Source organism: Rana temporaria, chromosome 2 (assembly GCF_905171775.1).
Source record: "Rana temporaria chromosome 2, aRanTem1.1, whole genome shotgun sequence".
NCBI classification, from domain to species: domain Eukaryota; kingdom Metazoa; phylum Chordata; class Amphibia; order Anura; family Ranidae; genus Rana; species Rana temporaria.
This window is the reverse complement of record NC_053490.1, coordinates 99,097,094-99,113,030: the sequence shown is the minus strand read 5'-3', so window position 1 is coordinate 99,113,030 and position 15,937 is coordinate 99,097,094. Positions and strand designations below refer to the sequence as shown.

Sequence of the window (15,937 nt, the reverse complement as noted above, 5' to 3'; positions counted from 1 at the left end):
AGTGGCCGTTTGCGATGCGATCTGTGCGGCCAATGAGAGATGATCTCATATGTAAACATATGAGATCATCTCTCATTGCCGTTTTACACAGAGACAGCGGTGCTGTCTCTGGAGAGGAGACCGATCTGTGTCTCTTGTACATAGAGACACAGATCGGTCTCCCCCCCCCCCCCCCAGTCACCCCCCCTCCACCTACAGTTAGAACACTTTATAGGAAACATATTTAACCCCTTCCTCACCCCCTAGTGTTAACCCCTTCAATGCCAGTCACATTTATACTGTAATTAGTGCATATTTATAGCACTGATCGCAGTATAAATGTGAATGGCGCCAAAAATGTGTCCGATGTGTCCGCCATAACGTCGCAGTCCCAATAAAAATCGCAGATCGCCGCCATTTCTAGTAAAAAAAAAATAATAAAAAATAATAATTCTGTCCCCTATTTTGTAAGCGCTATAACTTTTGCGCAAACCAGTCGCTTATTGCGATTTTTTTTTTTTTAAATTGGGATATTTATTATAGCAAGAAGTAAAAAGTATTGTATTTTTTTCAAAATTGTCGCACTTTTTTGTTTATAGCGCAAAAAATAAAAACCGCACAGGAGATCAAATACCACCAAAAGAAAGCTCTACTTGTGGGGAAAAAAGGACGTCAATTTTGTTTGGGAGCCACGTCGCACGACCGCGCAATTGTTAGTTAAAGCGACGCAGTGCCGAAAGCTGAAATTTCACCTGGGCAGGAGGGGGGTATATGTGCCCAGTAAGCAAGTGGTTAAAGCTACAGAAAAAATGCCCACAATGTATTATAGTGGCCTCTCAACCAAGTATGGAGTGGAGCACTGTAGCTTGTTTGTTCATTCTGTTTTTTGTACTTTTTCTTTAAATTGGGTTTAAGTTTGTCTTTTATATTCAAAAGTCAATATAAAGAAATTGAAAATAAAAACGTGGCCGTTCAATCAATATCGTCCCATTTATCTTGCTTTTATCGACCAGTTTAGCATACCTTAAAGGGGTTGTAAAGGGATTTTTTTTTCTTCCCTAAATGGCTTCCTTTACCTTAGTGCAGTCCTCCTTCACTTACCTCATCCTTCAATTTTGCTTTTAAATGTCCTTATTTCTTCTGAGAAAGCCTCACTTCCTGTTCCTCTGACTGTAACTACACACAGTAATGCAAGGCTTTCTCCCTGATGTGGAGAAGGCCTCTTGAGGGGGGAGGGGGCGAGCAGGAGTGTCAGGACGCTCTCTACTTTGCAGATAGAGAGCTGTGTATTAGTGGGCGTCCTGACTCTCCTGCTCGCCCCCTCCAAGAGGCTTTCTCCACAACAGGGAGAAAGTCTCACATTACTGTGTGTAGTTACAGACAGAAGAACAGGAAGTGAGGATTTCTCAGAAGAAATAAGGACATTTTAAAAGCAAAATGGAAGGATGAGGTAAGTGAAGGAGGACTGCACTAAGGTAAAGGAAGCTATTTAGGGATTTTTTTTTTTTTTTTAACTTTACAACCCCTTTAAGTGCTGTTACAACATGATAACTTGTGCTCATAATAATCTATTATTCTCAGAGACAGTATTGCATGTATTAGTAACTTAGCTCTGTCATAAATGAACTCTTGGCGTACTTGTGTGATTCTTTAATACACATATCCATTTCATGTGGGTGTTTTGTTATCTTAACTGTTCTGTTTAATCAAGTAAGACCTCTCTTCTTTCCAGAAAGAAATTGATAAGTTCAAACGTTTGCTCCGGGATAAGGAAACAATCCAGCAGTTGGATCGTAACTCTGATCATCGGCAGACCAAGCAGCTTAATTGGGATACTGTATTCAGGTTAGTGGTCTTGTTTTTCATGCTGCCTATAGGTGGACATATATCGCCCTTGTATTGCAGCATCGTTCTTGAACAAATGCTGAGACAAAAATATCGCTGGCTGTTGTGGCCCCAGGCAAAGTGCATTTGGCATCACTCCGCCTATGACAGGAGCCAGTGCTATACAGTAAGCATCAGCTTATGTGGCTCTGCTGCGCAGCCGCTTGCTTACGCTACCACTGGCTTCATTCACAAAAATGATGTTCTGGGATGGCAGATCGCCAAACCATGATCTTGGCTTGCCAACCCACAATCCCAGAGCAGGAGGTCGCGGGCCACATCAGAGGGCTCCGCGGGCCACATGTGGCCCCCAGGCCACTGGTTGGGCACCCCTGTAGTAAGAGATGAGCAATTCTTTTAGGTAATTAACTTGTGTTCGTAAAATTTTAGCTTGAACTGTGTAAATTATATGTTTTGTTTAAAAAACAAAACAAAAAAACTGACGAGTAAAACATGTAAAAAAAGAAAAAACCCTAAAGCTTCACCTGAGGGTTGGAAAAAATTCCAATTACAGAGGAACTTCAGTTCCCCTGCTGTTCTCTTGCTTTCTTGTTATCCAGGGTTGTCCTTGATTCACCTGCTTAGTGGGTCATCTGCTGCAATACGCTGATCAGGTCCAGTGCCGCCATCTTGGTCCTCCACAATCATTGGATGCTAGCTACCTCCTCTGAGTTAAAGCTGCTGGCCTCCCCATGATATGCCAGCTCTCCCCATGGTTGCTGTGTGCCCATGCTGTTGCAGCATTCTGGGATATGTGACATGGTATCCCAGGAGGCTCAGGGAGCAGCACATGTCCTTTTCAACCAGGCAATGATAAAAAAAAAAAATTGACAGTATATATTGCAGAGTGATGAGGGAGTTGATGAAGGTCTGTTTTAACTACTTGCTTACTGGGCACATATACCCCCCTCCTGCCCAGGTGAAATTTCAGCTTTCAGCACTGCGTCGCTTTAACTAACAATTGCGCGGTCGTGCGATGTGGCTCCCAAACAAAATTGACGTCCTTTGTTCCCCACAAGTAGAGCTTTCTTTTGGTGGTATTTGATCGCCTGTGCGGTTTTTATTTTTTGCGCTATAAACAAAAAAGTGCGACAATTTTGAAAAAAATACAATATTTTTTACTTCTTGCTATAATAAATATCCCAATTTTAAAAAAAAACAAAACATTTTTTTTCTCAGTTTAGGCCGATGCGTATTCTTCTGCATATTTTTGGTAAAAAAAAAAAAAAAAATCGCATTAAGCGACTGGTTTGCGCAAAAGTTATAGCGCTTACAAAATAGGGGACAGAATTTTTTTTTTTTATTTTTTTTTTTTACTAGAAATGGCGGCGATCTGTGATTTTTATTGGGACTGCGACGTTATGGCGGACACATTTTTGGCGCCATTCACATTTATACTGCGATCAGTGCTATAAATATGCACTAATTACAGTATAAATGTGACTGGCATTGAAGGGGTTAACACTAGGGGGTGAGGAAGGGGTTAAATATGTTTCCTATAAAGTGTTCTAACTGTAGGTGGAGTGAGTGGAGGGGGTGACCGATCTGTGTCCCTATGTACAAGAGACACAGATCGGTCTCCTCTCCAGAGACAGCACCGCTGTCTCTGTGTAAAACGGCAATGAGAGATGATCTCATATGTTTACATATGAGATCATCTCTCATTGGCCGCACAGATCGCATCGCAAACGGCCACTCTGATTGGCCGTTCGCGGCGATCTGTAATTGGCTGTGTTCAAGGGACACGGCCAACACAGATTTTCCCCGCTGCGCGCTCTGGAGCGCGCACGGGGACAGCCCAAAGGGGCGGACGTCAATTGACGTCCACTTGGATTTTGGGATCCGCGCTGTAGCCGTCAATTGACTATAGCGCGGGTCCCAAGTAGTCAAAGAGGACCTTTATTGTAGAAGCTGTAAGCAACTTACCATGCCTTGTTCCATCTTCTGTGTGGAGGCAGCCATCATGGTAGAGGCATGGCTTCTGCATGTCATGGCTGCCCTGGTGACTGGGGACCTGATGACAGGTAGGGTAATATTCTGAAAGTATCAGGAGTGGTGAAATAAGCACAGAACCCCAAATGAATGCAGTAGAAGCAGAGAGATTCTTGCACTGCAGGTCCCCTGGTACAGTTTTCTCTTCAGCAGGGACTCCTGTGAACGGCACAATAGTGATCTCGCCAAATCTTACTACAGTTCTTGTCAGGCACAGAAATTGTACAACCACAAATAATTGTCCTTGTGTTATGTCAATATCAATAATGTGACTGGTTCAGGGAGAAGGTGCTTGCCCCCTCTTCATCCCTGTGTTACAGAATCCCCAGTGTGTCAGATTGTTAGAAACCACCAAGGTCTCGGCCATTAATAATACTAAGGATAAAGTGTGTTTTCATTTGTGTTGTTGTTGAGTTTTTCAATTCTTTTATACACTGCCTTTGTTGTAGTTATATGCAATGCTTGTGTCCTTCAGGTTCTTACAAAAGTATATCTACAAAGAGATTGAAGGCCTTAAGTCTGCTAAAGCAAATGTCTCCCAATCAACACATGCCGCTCGACAGAAGAAAATGCAGGATATTAGCAGCCTTGTTAAATATTTCATTCGCTGCGCAAATAAAAGTGAGTGCAAATGGTGAAATTGTTGGATATGTTGGTATTGGTGCCGTGGTTCCATTGGTGCTTACAGAGATATCAAAGTGACATAAAGTTAATCAAAAAGATATATAGCGCAGTGATATCAAGTAATAACATGAACCTGATAAGTATGTTTAAAGTGGTTGTGAATAGAGATGGGCTCGGGCGTGTTGAAAATCCCATGTGCCCGATCCCGCCAGGAAGCCGACACTGCATAGGCTAATCACAGAAAGTGAGACATTTCCCAGTCGGCAGCTGCACAGATCGGGAAATGTCGTCTTGCTGCGATTAGCCGTGTACAGTATCTGCTTCCTGGAGGGATCAAGCATATGGGATTTCAAACACACCCGAGTCCATCTCCAGTTGTGAACTTCAGAAATTAAATATGAACAAAGCATATTCCTCTATGGTTTGTACTTGTCTCAATTATAAGCACGGAGTGCCATCTCTGTCTTCTGCTTTGTTCCTCTGCTATTAGCATCAATCACTTTTGACACTTTTTCTTGACACCTTTTCTTGACACCAAGAGAAAAAAGGTGACGGAGAGGGACCTCCAGCAGATTGACCACCTCAGCTCTGTTCCTGTGTGCTGTGTAAATGGGGGGGGGGGGTTGCCCCTTCCCTTCCTTCCAATTATCTGTCAGAGCTCTGCACAGTGTAACTTCAGCTCTCCGCCCCTTTTTTCTGATCTCAGACACGTTGTATAAATTCTGGACTTCACTGGGTATACCGTTCAGTCCATATATGTTTGGACACAGACACAATTTTTTTTTTTTTTTCAGGTATTTACCAAAACATATTCAAGCTATATTTATATAATGAATGCGCACACTCTTAGGTTTAAATTGAGGGTATGTACATCCAAATCGGAGGAAGGGTTTAGGAATTACAGCTCTTAAGAATAGCCCCCCCTTTTTTTTAAGGGACTAAAAGTATTTGGACAAATAAATCAAAAGCAGTTTCATGGCGAGGTCCTTTATTATTTCTTCATCAATTAAGCAGGTAAAAGGTCTGGAGTTGATTCTAAGTGTTGTATTTGCATTTGAAATATATTGCTGTGAACCTACATCATGATTTCAAAGGAGCTGTCCATGCAAGTGAAACCGGCCATTGTAAGGCTTCAAAAAGGAAGCACATTCATCAGAGAGAGAGGGAGAGAGCAGCAACATTAGGAGTGGCCAAATCAACAGGTTTCTACATTCTGAGGAAAGAATTCACTGGTGTGCTCTGCAACATATAAAGGCCTGGGAGTCCATGGAAGACAGCAGTGGTGGATAATCGCAGGATCCTCTCTATGGTAAAGGAAAATCCACAACAACATCCAGACAAGTGAAAGACAGGAGGTGGGTGTATCATTGTTAAAGTCTACAATCAAGAGAAGACTCCACGAGAGCAAATACAGAGGATTCCCCACAAGGTGCAAACCATTCATAAGCTTGAAAAAAAAAGCCAGATTAGACTTTGCAAAAAAAATCTAAAAAAGCCAGACCAGTTCTGGGAAAAGCATTCTTTGGACGAATGAAACTAAGATTAATCTGTACCAGAATGACGGGAAGAAATACGCGTGGAGAAGGCTTGGAACAGCTCATGACAGCGCATTACTAGTAAAAAAAGAATATTAATAAAAATACCCCCTATTTTGTAAACGCTATAACTTTTGCGCAAACAAATCAAACGCTTATTGCGATTTTTTTTTTTCCCTCAGTTTAGGCCGATACGTATTCTTCTACCTATTTTTGTATAAAAAAAAATCGCAATAAGCGTTTATCGATTGGTTTGCGCAAAATTTATAGCGTTTACAAAATAGGGGATAGTTTTATTGCATTTTTATTAATAATTTTTTTTTTTTACTACTAATGGCAGCGATTTATTTTCTTCGTGACTGCGACATTATGGCGGACACATCGGACAATTTTGACACATTTTTGGGACCATTGTCATTTTCACAGCGAAAAGTGCTATAAAAATGCACCGATTACTGTGAAAATGACAATTGCAGTTTAGGAGTTAACCACTAGGGGGCGCTGTAGGGGTTAAATGGGACCTCATATGTGTTTCTAACTGTAGGGGGGCGGGGCTGGATGTGTGATGTCAGTGATCGTCTTTCCCTATATCGGGGAACAGACGATCACTTCCACAATGAAGAACTGGGAAGGTGTGTTTACACACACCTCTCGCCGTTCTTCAGCTCCTGTGACTGATCGCCGGACACCGGCAGCGATCGGGTCCCACGGGCGTCGTCAGAGTTTTGGACCAGGCCGCGACCGCGCCGCCGCCGGCACGCTTGTGACCCCACGGCTGGGCACTTAAAGAGGACATAGAGGTACGTGCTTGTGCCCAGCCGTGACATTCAGAGGCGATTAAGTTCGCATGTGTTGCGCTATATAAGTTTTCATTCATTCATTCATTCATTCTGCCGATGTATATCGGCGTGAAGGGGTCCTTAAGTGGTTAAAGCATGATGCATGTCATTGTGCTGTGTCATTCGTCCCTCTCTAAGTTCTAAAAAAAAACTTAGTTAATCCTGCTTGTTCCTGTGTCCCCCCCTTAGTGTGCTGACCACGTTAATCATGGCTGCTGATCCATGATTACCGTGGCCAGGTTACGTGCCTCCGTCAGCATGCTGCTCTCCACTTTCCCCCTCCCTCCCTGCCTGTCAGCTCGGATGTCTGTAACATTACTACTGACAAATCCTATATTCTCCTCCCTTTCAGGATAATATTTTGTGCAATAACCTGTTTTTTTTTTTTTTTCATTATTGTGCAAAATACCTTATTTACAGCGCCGTTGGATGCTTACGTGACCCCCCCCCCCTCATCTCCCCACTGATGTCAGCGGGGAATCTCGACCTCTCCCAATGTAGTGTTCGGAACTCGGAAGGAGAGAGCTGGCAGGTCATGTGAGCGACCAGTGGCGCTGCAAATAAGGTATTTTGCGCAATAATAAAACACATTTACTGCATATTATATCATCCTGTAAGAGAGGGAATTACAGAATTTGTCAGTAGTGACTTTGCAACCACTTTAAAAAGGAAAACTGCACTTGTTAAATATTATTTTAAAGTTATTCTATGTGAACGAGGTAACATAAGTAGGTGTTATCTCAATTGGGCTGAAAAAGAGGAATTGCACTTTAAACTGCTGAATATAACAATAATTGTAGAAAATGCCTTCTGCTCTTGATCCCTTCTTTTGTTCTGCTTTCTGCAGGAGCCCCACGGTTAAAATGTACAGAACTTCTTCTCCATGTGAGCGACACAATAAAGGACCCCACAACATGTGCTGCTTATGGTGCTGACTACAGCAGTATCCTCTTAAAAGATATCCTAACTGTGCGCAAGTACTGGTGTGAGATTACTGCAAAGCAATGGGAAGGTAAGTAAGTGGTGGTCGTATTGTTTACTGAAAAGTGCATCTGCCTGCATAAAAGCTTAGAAGTCTATTCACAGCTATAGCCTTCCTGTAATACAGTATGTTAGATGTTTTATTCATTATGTCACAGAATTCACTTAACATGATGCCGTTAAAGTGGAAGTCCATGCTAAAACTAAATTCCCTGCATCTATAGCCACCAACATTATAACACTAACCTATCTAGCCCTTGTAAGATTGGGGTGATCAGACTCCAGCGGTAGGTGCGTTTTTAGTGAATACGCCAGTCCAGAACTGAATTTTTAAGGGCCTGGTAGCCCACTTTTATTTAAAAGCACAAAAGTTCACAAATACATCAGTAGCCCTCGCAGGGGTGAGTGAGTGATTAACTTGTATAGCGCAACAAATGCGAACTTAATCGCCTCAAGGCGCTTGACATCCAGTCGTACCGGTCCTTCAGAAGAGGTGGGTCTTTAGTTTTTTCCTTAAGGCCTGATGGTTTTCCTCCAAGTGGATGGTAGTGGGTAGAGCATTCCAGAAGAGCTTTCAGACTGACTCTAGTTCTGGCAATAGATGAGAAGTTTCCCGTACTGCTGTGGTACACAGCTCTGCATGATGCTACTACAGTGTTACAGCACACACAGCGGCCGGATTAGTTAGTAATGGAAATAGTTTGGTCCAGCTTGAACCCAATGAACTATTTAAAGTCAACGTAACCTGAAATGTAACTTTTATTTTCTATGCACCTTCTCTGATGCATTCTCATTAGGGTTTATCCTTATTTTTTAGACTTGTTTGATCTCAAATCTTCTTCTTCTTTTTTTTTTTTTTTTTTTTTTCAGAGTTATTACACATTTATTGCAACCTGTACTTGAAACCAAACAGTGCGATAAACAGATTGCCGGTGGCTCGCATTATTCACACCCTCACCAGGGGATGCTGTCTGCAGTTTGAAGGCCTCCATTCCAAGTTATTCTCTTTCTTTTCCAATGTGATGACCAGAGCTAGGTAACTATCATATCCTGTTTAAAGAAGGCCAAAAACATAAGGTGAACATTTTTCAGCCAGTTAGGAGATTGACTTATGACCAAGCTTACTGTTGTCCATGGGGGAATCCTTAATATATCTGGTATACGTGCATTGAAGCCTGGAAAGCATTGCAACTATGATCAAGGGTACATTCTCCTGCAGACTTGACCTTCAGTTCACCTCGATGGGGACCTTTTAGTTATTTGGGCTGGAGGAAGTATTAATAGAATATGGACCGCACAGTGGCTAAGTGTTTAGCACTTTTGCCTGGTAGTACTAGGGTCGTCATTTCGAATCCCGACCACGGCACTACATGCCTCAAGTTTGCATGTTCTCCCTGTACCTGCGTGGGTTTCCTCCGGTTTTCTCCCCACACTCGGACACGCTGGTAGGTTAATTGGATCCTCTCTAAATTGGCCCTCGTATGCGTAAATAATATATGTGAGATTGTAAGCTCCTTGAGGGCAGGGACTGTTGTCCAATATAAAAAGCAGGTAAAATAAGTATTCAACACGTCACCATTTTTCTAGGGAAATATATTTCTAAAGGTGCTTTTGACATGAAATCTTAATCACATGTCGGTAACATCCCGTGTGATCCATACATACAAAGAAACTAAAACCAAATAAGTTCATAAATTAAGTTATTTCTAATAAAATGGAATGACACAGGGAAAAGGTATTGAACACGCTAACTGAAATGTATTTATCGGCGTATAACACGCACAATTTTGAGAGGGGAGTTTAAGGAAAAAATGTTTTTACAGTACACAGCCCCCCTCCCATCCAGTACACATCCCCCTATCCAGTAAACCTCCATCATCCATTATACAGCCCCCGTCCATTATACATCCCCCCCCTTCGAGTACACAGCCCCCCATCCATTATACAGCCCCCTTCCCCTGTATACAGCCCCCATCCATTATACATCCCCCCATCCAGTACACAGCCCCCCAGTCTCCTGGGACAGTGCTGCCAGCATTCTCTACAGTTAAGTAAAAAAAAATCACTGCCCCTTCCACACTGCTCCTCCTGTGTCACTCCTATTGAAAAACAAAGCTTCCATATACCTCAATAGCTCAGGTCTTTTTTTATTTACTTTTTTTCCCCTGAAACTTCCTAAAGTGAAGGTGCGTGTTATACGCCGATAAATACGGTATATCCAAATAACATGCCCAAGCTCATCTCTTCACCACACACAGCCACAAAGGCAAGAGAATTCTTGTTGGGCAGTGTATTGGTGCTCGAATGAACACACTTAAACCCAATTTTAATGGTTCAAAGAATGTCAGCAAAATGGTCGGCCCTTACGCATGTTCACTTCATCAAATCTGGCCCTCTTTGAAAAAAGTTTGGACACCCCTGCCCTATACCCACTGTGTGTGTGGTCCCAGTACTGCACTTGTATTGTATGAATGTAGTCTCTTCAATTCTGTCAGGTACAGAAACTATAAGATTTGCATTATTTGTACTCTGTGAAGGTCTACTAACTGATAAGGAAAATGTGCTATTTTATTTCAGAGAGGAGAGGAACCTTCCAGGGTTGGATCAGATTCTCGCTGCTCTTAATGTCTTCCTTTCCACCACATGTGTAAACTGCCGCATGCGGGTGTGTAAGTTGGGAGAAGAGATCTTCCCTACTGTAGTGAAGTTGTGGAGCCCGCACGGACCGAAAGATACTCTGAAAGATGAGATTGTGGAGTTTTTCCGACTAATGCTTCACATTCATCATCCAAAAGGAGCCAAGACTACAGAAGAAGGTGCTGAAATAACTTCTATACAAAATACATTCTCCTAAATGCACATATTGCATGTTACATTTATAAAGCTGGTAAAAGTAAATCAAAAGTTTTCTTTTATGAAAGTTCTTATAACTTTTATTCAATGGCGAAGTTTGAGGTTTTACAAAAAAAAAAACTTCTATATACCTCCATGCTGCAGCATCTGTCTGATGCTGACATTTTCTCCCACCAGCTCTATCTAAGCCCAAGAACAGTGTGATCGCATGATTGCTTATTACCAGGGCTTTTTTTCAGGGGGAACTTGGGGGAACTCATTTCCACCACCTTTGGCTCAGACCCTTTGGTGCCTGCTCACCACAATCACTTGTAAACACAGAAGTCTGGTTTCTGTGTTTACAAGTGACAGCTCTTCACTCTGTGTGTAACCCCCCTGAACTCTGCACTCTGTATGTAATGCAATCCTGGTATTTAATGCCCCTTTAAGACCCTTCTACTGTTTGTGAAATCTGAACGGGGTCGTGGTTGAGTTTCTGCACCTATTTTCTGAGAAAAAAAGCTCTGCTTATTACTAATTTTTTAGTCATTTACTGCTCTTTGCAGGGTGAGGGCAGCACCTTACCTCCAGCTCTCAGTGGCGCGCTGAGAGGCTGAGCCAGCTGCCAATCGGGCATCTGAGTTGATCCTGACAACATGGTCGGGATCCTTCCACAGCCAGTAGTTTTATGATGTCGGCTGACAGCAGGCTTTAGCCCATTGTCAGCTGATTCTTGGTCTCGGGAGAGCTAAAGTAAGCTCACTCCTGTGACCCAGAAGAGAAGTATGGCCAAAAAAGGTTTGGCAAAACTTATTTCTCTTTCGTTCATAGACGGACACAGCCTTCATTGACCTTAGGGTTATGCTTCTTCCTACCAGGAGATTTAGGCAGAATTCTACAGCACTTAAGGTGTTAAAAACTTTCCTTCATGCCGCTCCTCCCAGGGGGCGTGGCTCCCCCAGGCATAACCCACACCCTGCTTTAGCAGCCTCAGTTTGTTTTCTGCCTAACGACAGGAGGTCAAGGCTCTCTCTGGAGTTCCTGGACTCTGGAGTTTTTTTCTGGCGATTTTTTTTTTTTCTCGCTTTTTTATTATTTTGTTCCTGCATTTTGAATCCTGCGATTCTTCTATCAACAGCCGACTGGGTGACAGGCTGGGTCCTCGACCCTTGTAGTCCCCCCATGTTCGCCTTCGAGCGTGTGCCGGCCCTCAGCTCAGCTTTGGGACATCCACGACAGGTCCCATTGCTCCAGGGGCGGCCGGGGAACTTCGGTTCTAGGGCACACATATGACCGGTCTCTATGGCTTTGTCACAGTGTGTCTGGCCGACAGCCATGCCGTTTACGGACGTTGGTTCTGTCTGGGATACCTCCAGCCGGGTAGTCGCAGGACGGGTAAGTAGTGGCCCCTTACTCAGGTAAGTGGTCTGGCTGGTGTTTTCCCTGGGGAGGTCGACTGAGGGTCCGCCCTGCTTTCCTCTGTCCCCTTCCTCTCCCTCCTTCCCCTGACTGGGTAGTGGCTGTGAAGGGGGGCCTCCTGGGTTTTCTTTATTACCACCGGGGCCCGTGTGTTGTTGGGATTCTTCCCTGAGATGACTCCGCACAGCCTCTGGTCTCTTCTACCAGTTTTAGTGCTGTGAAACGCTGTGAATATTCCTTGAGGTGACAAAAAACATCACAGCCAGCACATCAGAGCGCACCTCAGGTTTTCAGCTCCCTCTGCAGCTGGGTGGGGTGTTGAATACCAAGGGCCCCCATGCTCTGCAATAGCGGCAAGGAGGTGACCAGTGGGGTTTTTTTTTTTTTTGTCCTGCCTTGCAGGGTGGGTGACTCGGCGCTGACACTATGGAACTCAAGCTATGCCTGAGTTAACCCTTAATGCCCCTTCCCCTGCCACATCTGTTATGTTGGCTGTCCTGGGTTTCTTGCCAGGTTTGAAGCAGCTGGTGCCCGGATGGGGGGTAAAAAAGCGCCCCCTCCCTGAAGCCTGCTTCTGGGGATGACACAGAATCGCTGTTTTTTTTCTGGTTCTGTTATGTCAGAGGCTGCGGGTTTTAACCCTTATGGATAGTGAGGATGACTCTGCTGCAGTCAGTTGCTGGCAAGAATTTGTTGGAGCTCTTGTTTCTGCGGTGCGTGAGACTCTAAAAATTGAGGATGTGGCGGAGACACCTCCGTGTCAGTACCAGCAGACTACCACGCACCGCTGAAGGGTTTCCTTGTGTTCCTTATTTGGACTATATGTTATACAAGGAATGGGATGCACCGCAAAAAGTTTGTCAAAAAACTTTGCAACCTGTTACCCCCTTGAGGGGGGCTTTAAAAAAAACAAAAAAAAAAAACAAAGTAGGTCTCTCCTCCGCCAGTGGATCCCCCCTGTGTCCAGACTGCGCATGGCCACCACGTTGCCTGTGGAAGGGGCTCCTGCATTTCAGGATCCCGCTGATAGGAGAGTGGAGGCCATGGCCCGCTCCCTATTCACGGTGGTGGGTTCGGCGGTGAGGCCGGCTCTGGCCGGGGCCCTGGTCAGGCCCCAACTTAAAGGGCGAAGCTCCTGCTGCAGGAGCTGGAAGAAGGACCTCTAAGGTGGCCTTGGTGATGGCCGTTAAGGGTGAACGGTCCTTTTGGGTCTTCCCTGACTGGCATCATTGAGGATGCCACGGGTGGTAAGCGCATGCTGTTCCCACAGTCTGGGAAGGGCTAGGGACCTCGCCCTGAACAAGGACCCTCCTTGCCTACCTCCGAGCGTTTTTTCGCTCGCCCTGTGCGGTGGGGGTAGGTCTACATGGTGCTTGAATCCCCGCTGCGGGGTAGCAGCGCACCTGATACCGCATGCCTAACAAGTCTGCGGACATACCTGCTTCCGCCTGAAGGTCTGCTCCCGCCCGTGTCTGGGGTGGGAGACTGGCTTTGCATTGCGAAGTGTTTTCCTTGGGGTACAAGATTGAGTTTCTCTCTTGTCTGCCAAACAGGTTTTTTCCCTCCGGCTTCTGGCCTCCTCCGGTTCGCCGGTTGACTCCGTCAGGGGCTGTCCAGGATCTTCTGGTCAGGGGAGTGATTGTGCCAATTCTCTCGTTGGAACGGTCTCTGGGTTTTACTCCATTCTGTTTGTGTCCCCACGGAGCAGTAGTGCAGTAGTTGCAGACCCAGAAGCGGTCATCTCTGCGATTCTGCAGGAAGGTTCTGGGTCAGTTGGTAGCCTCTTTCGAGGCGGTTCCGTATGCCCAATTCCACGCCAGGGTACTACGGAGGGAACTGCTGTCACGATGGGACTAGCTTAGCTGGGACTAGCTTCCGTCATCTCTGGATTACCAGATTCAGTTGAGTCATCTGATCATGTCTCCCCTGGTGTGGTGGCTGGCGTTTCCGGTGCTTCGGGCCGGAAAGTCATTTTTCTGCAGGCCACTGGACAGTGGTCACGACGGATGCCAGCCTCTCCGGTTGGGGAGGGGCGCTTGGGGCACCCAGTCAGCCCAGGGGCACTGGACTCAGGTGGAGTCCTGCCTACTGATCAACGTTCTGGAGCTCCGAGCAATCAAGCTTTGCCTTGCCAGGTGGTCCCTGGATCTACAGGGCCGACCGGTCAGGATCCTGTCCGATAACACCACGTCCGTGGCGTAGGTTGATCATCAGGGAGGCACACGGAGTTCTGTTGCAGCGACGGGGGTCGCGCGCATCCTTTCGGTGGGCCGAAGGGTCCGTTCCGGCTCTATCGGCTGGGTACATTCCGGGAATACGGAATTGGCTAGCCGACTACCTAAGTCGCACTGCACTGGGCCAAGGAGAGTGGTCTCTCCACCCGCAGGTGTTTCGGGGTCTGTGCCGAAAGTGGGGCACTCCGGACGTGGACCTTCTAGCGTCCCGTCTCTATCGGTAGGTGCCACGGTTCGTGGCCAGGTTTAAGGACCCGTGGGCGGACGCGTCAGGCGCGTTGGTGGCTCCTTGGGGTCGCTGTCGCCTACTTTACACCTTCCCTCCTCGGAAGCTTCTTCCTCGCCTGCTGCGCAGAGTAGAAGCTGTAGGGATTCTATCGGTCCTGATTGCCCCAGATTGGCCGCGTCGCTTCTGGTACGCGGACCAGGTGCGTCTGCTGGCAGACGCCCCCTAGCGTCTTCCCCTGGGAATTGATTTTCTGTTACAGGGTCCGATCTTCCACCCTGTTTCACAGCCACCGGCCTTAGCGGCGTGGCTGTTGAGAGCCAGGGGCTTAAGGACCAAGGCCTATTGGGCTTGGTGGTCTCTACCGTGCTGCCTGCACGGAAGGCTACCTCACGTAGGTTTTTTCCTCATACATGGAAGGCCTACTTCTCTGTGTGTGGGGAGATGAACTGGCACTCTCGTACATGCGTTGTGTACAGGATTCTGCTGTCTTTGCAGCAGGGAGTGGTTCAGGCTCTCGCCTTACGTACGGTTAGGAGCCAGATTTCTGCTCTGGTTGTTTTTACTTGCAGCGACCCTTGGCATCGCACTCCTGGGTGCGTGCGTTGGGTCAGGGGGTCTGGCAGGTGGCCCCTCCGGTGCGCCCTCCATTACCCCCATGGGAATTGAATTTAGTCCTTTCAGTGCTTCGGGATGCTCCCTTTAAGGACATTCGGGAGGTTTTTTGTTTGTTGTCACAAAAGGTGATTTTATTTCTGGTAGCAATTACCTCGATCAGACGAGTGTCTGTCTGTCTGTTCTGGCGGCCTTGTCTTGCAAGGCTCCCTGCTTGGTCATCCGTAAGGATGAGGTGGTGCTGCGGCCGCAGCCGTTTTTTCTCCCTAAGGTCGTTTCGGCTTTTCACTTGGATGTGGACATTGTTCTTCCATCCTTATGTCCTCAGCCGAAGAACCCGAAGGAGGCCACTTTACATTCTTTGGATGTGGTTCGGGCCCTTCGAGTTTACTTGTCGGCGACAGCTCCGTTCCGGAAGTCGGACTCGCTGTTCGTGTCTGTGTCGGGTCCCAGTAAGAGCCTGGCAGTCTCGTCGGCCACCATTTCCAGGTGGATCCGACAGGTTGTGCTTCAGGCCTATGCCCTGAAGGGCGGGCGCCCCCCTTTCGGGTCATGGCACATTCGACCAGGGCGATCGGGGCCTCTTGGGCTTTCCGACACCAAGCCTCTGTGTTACAGGTGTGTAAGGCTGCGACCTGGTCGTCGGTCCACGCTTTTTCAAAGTTTTATATGGTGGATGTGAGTGCATCTTCTGATGCCTCCTTCGGCCGCAGGGTGTTACAGGCGGCAGTTTACGGTTGGAGTTCCTCCGTTGAGTAACTCCAGTTTTTGTTTGGG

General features: G+C 46.2%; 1 protein-coding gene across 2 annotated transcripts in view; it reads left to right on the top strand.

Annotated features, from left to right (window-relative positions):
• ATM (ATM serine/threonine kinase) overlaps positions 1–15,937 on the top strand; it is a 213,738-nt gene that overhangs the window by 11,002 nt on the left and 186,799 nt on the right. For both annotated transcript variants that reach the window (XM_040340578.1, XM_040340577.1), the window contains exons 3-7: positions 1,712–1,824; positions 4,331–4,476; positions 7,701–7,865; positions 8,705–8,870; positions 10,412–10,650. In XM_040340578.1, coding sequence (XP_040196512.1) covers positions 1,712–1,824; positions 4,331–4,476; positions 7,701–7,865; positions 8,705–8,870; positions 10,412–10,650 — 829 coding nt within the window. The remainder of the gene's footprint in view (positions 1–1,711; positions 1,825–4,330; positions 4,477–7,700; positions 7,866–8,704; positions 8,871–10,411; positions 10,651–15,937) is intronic.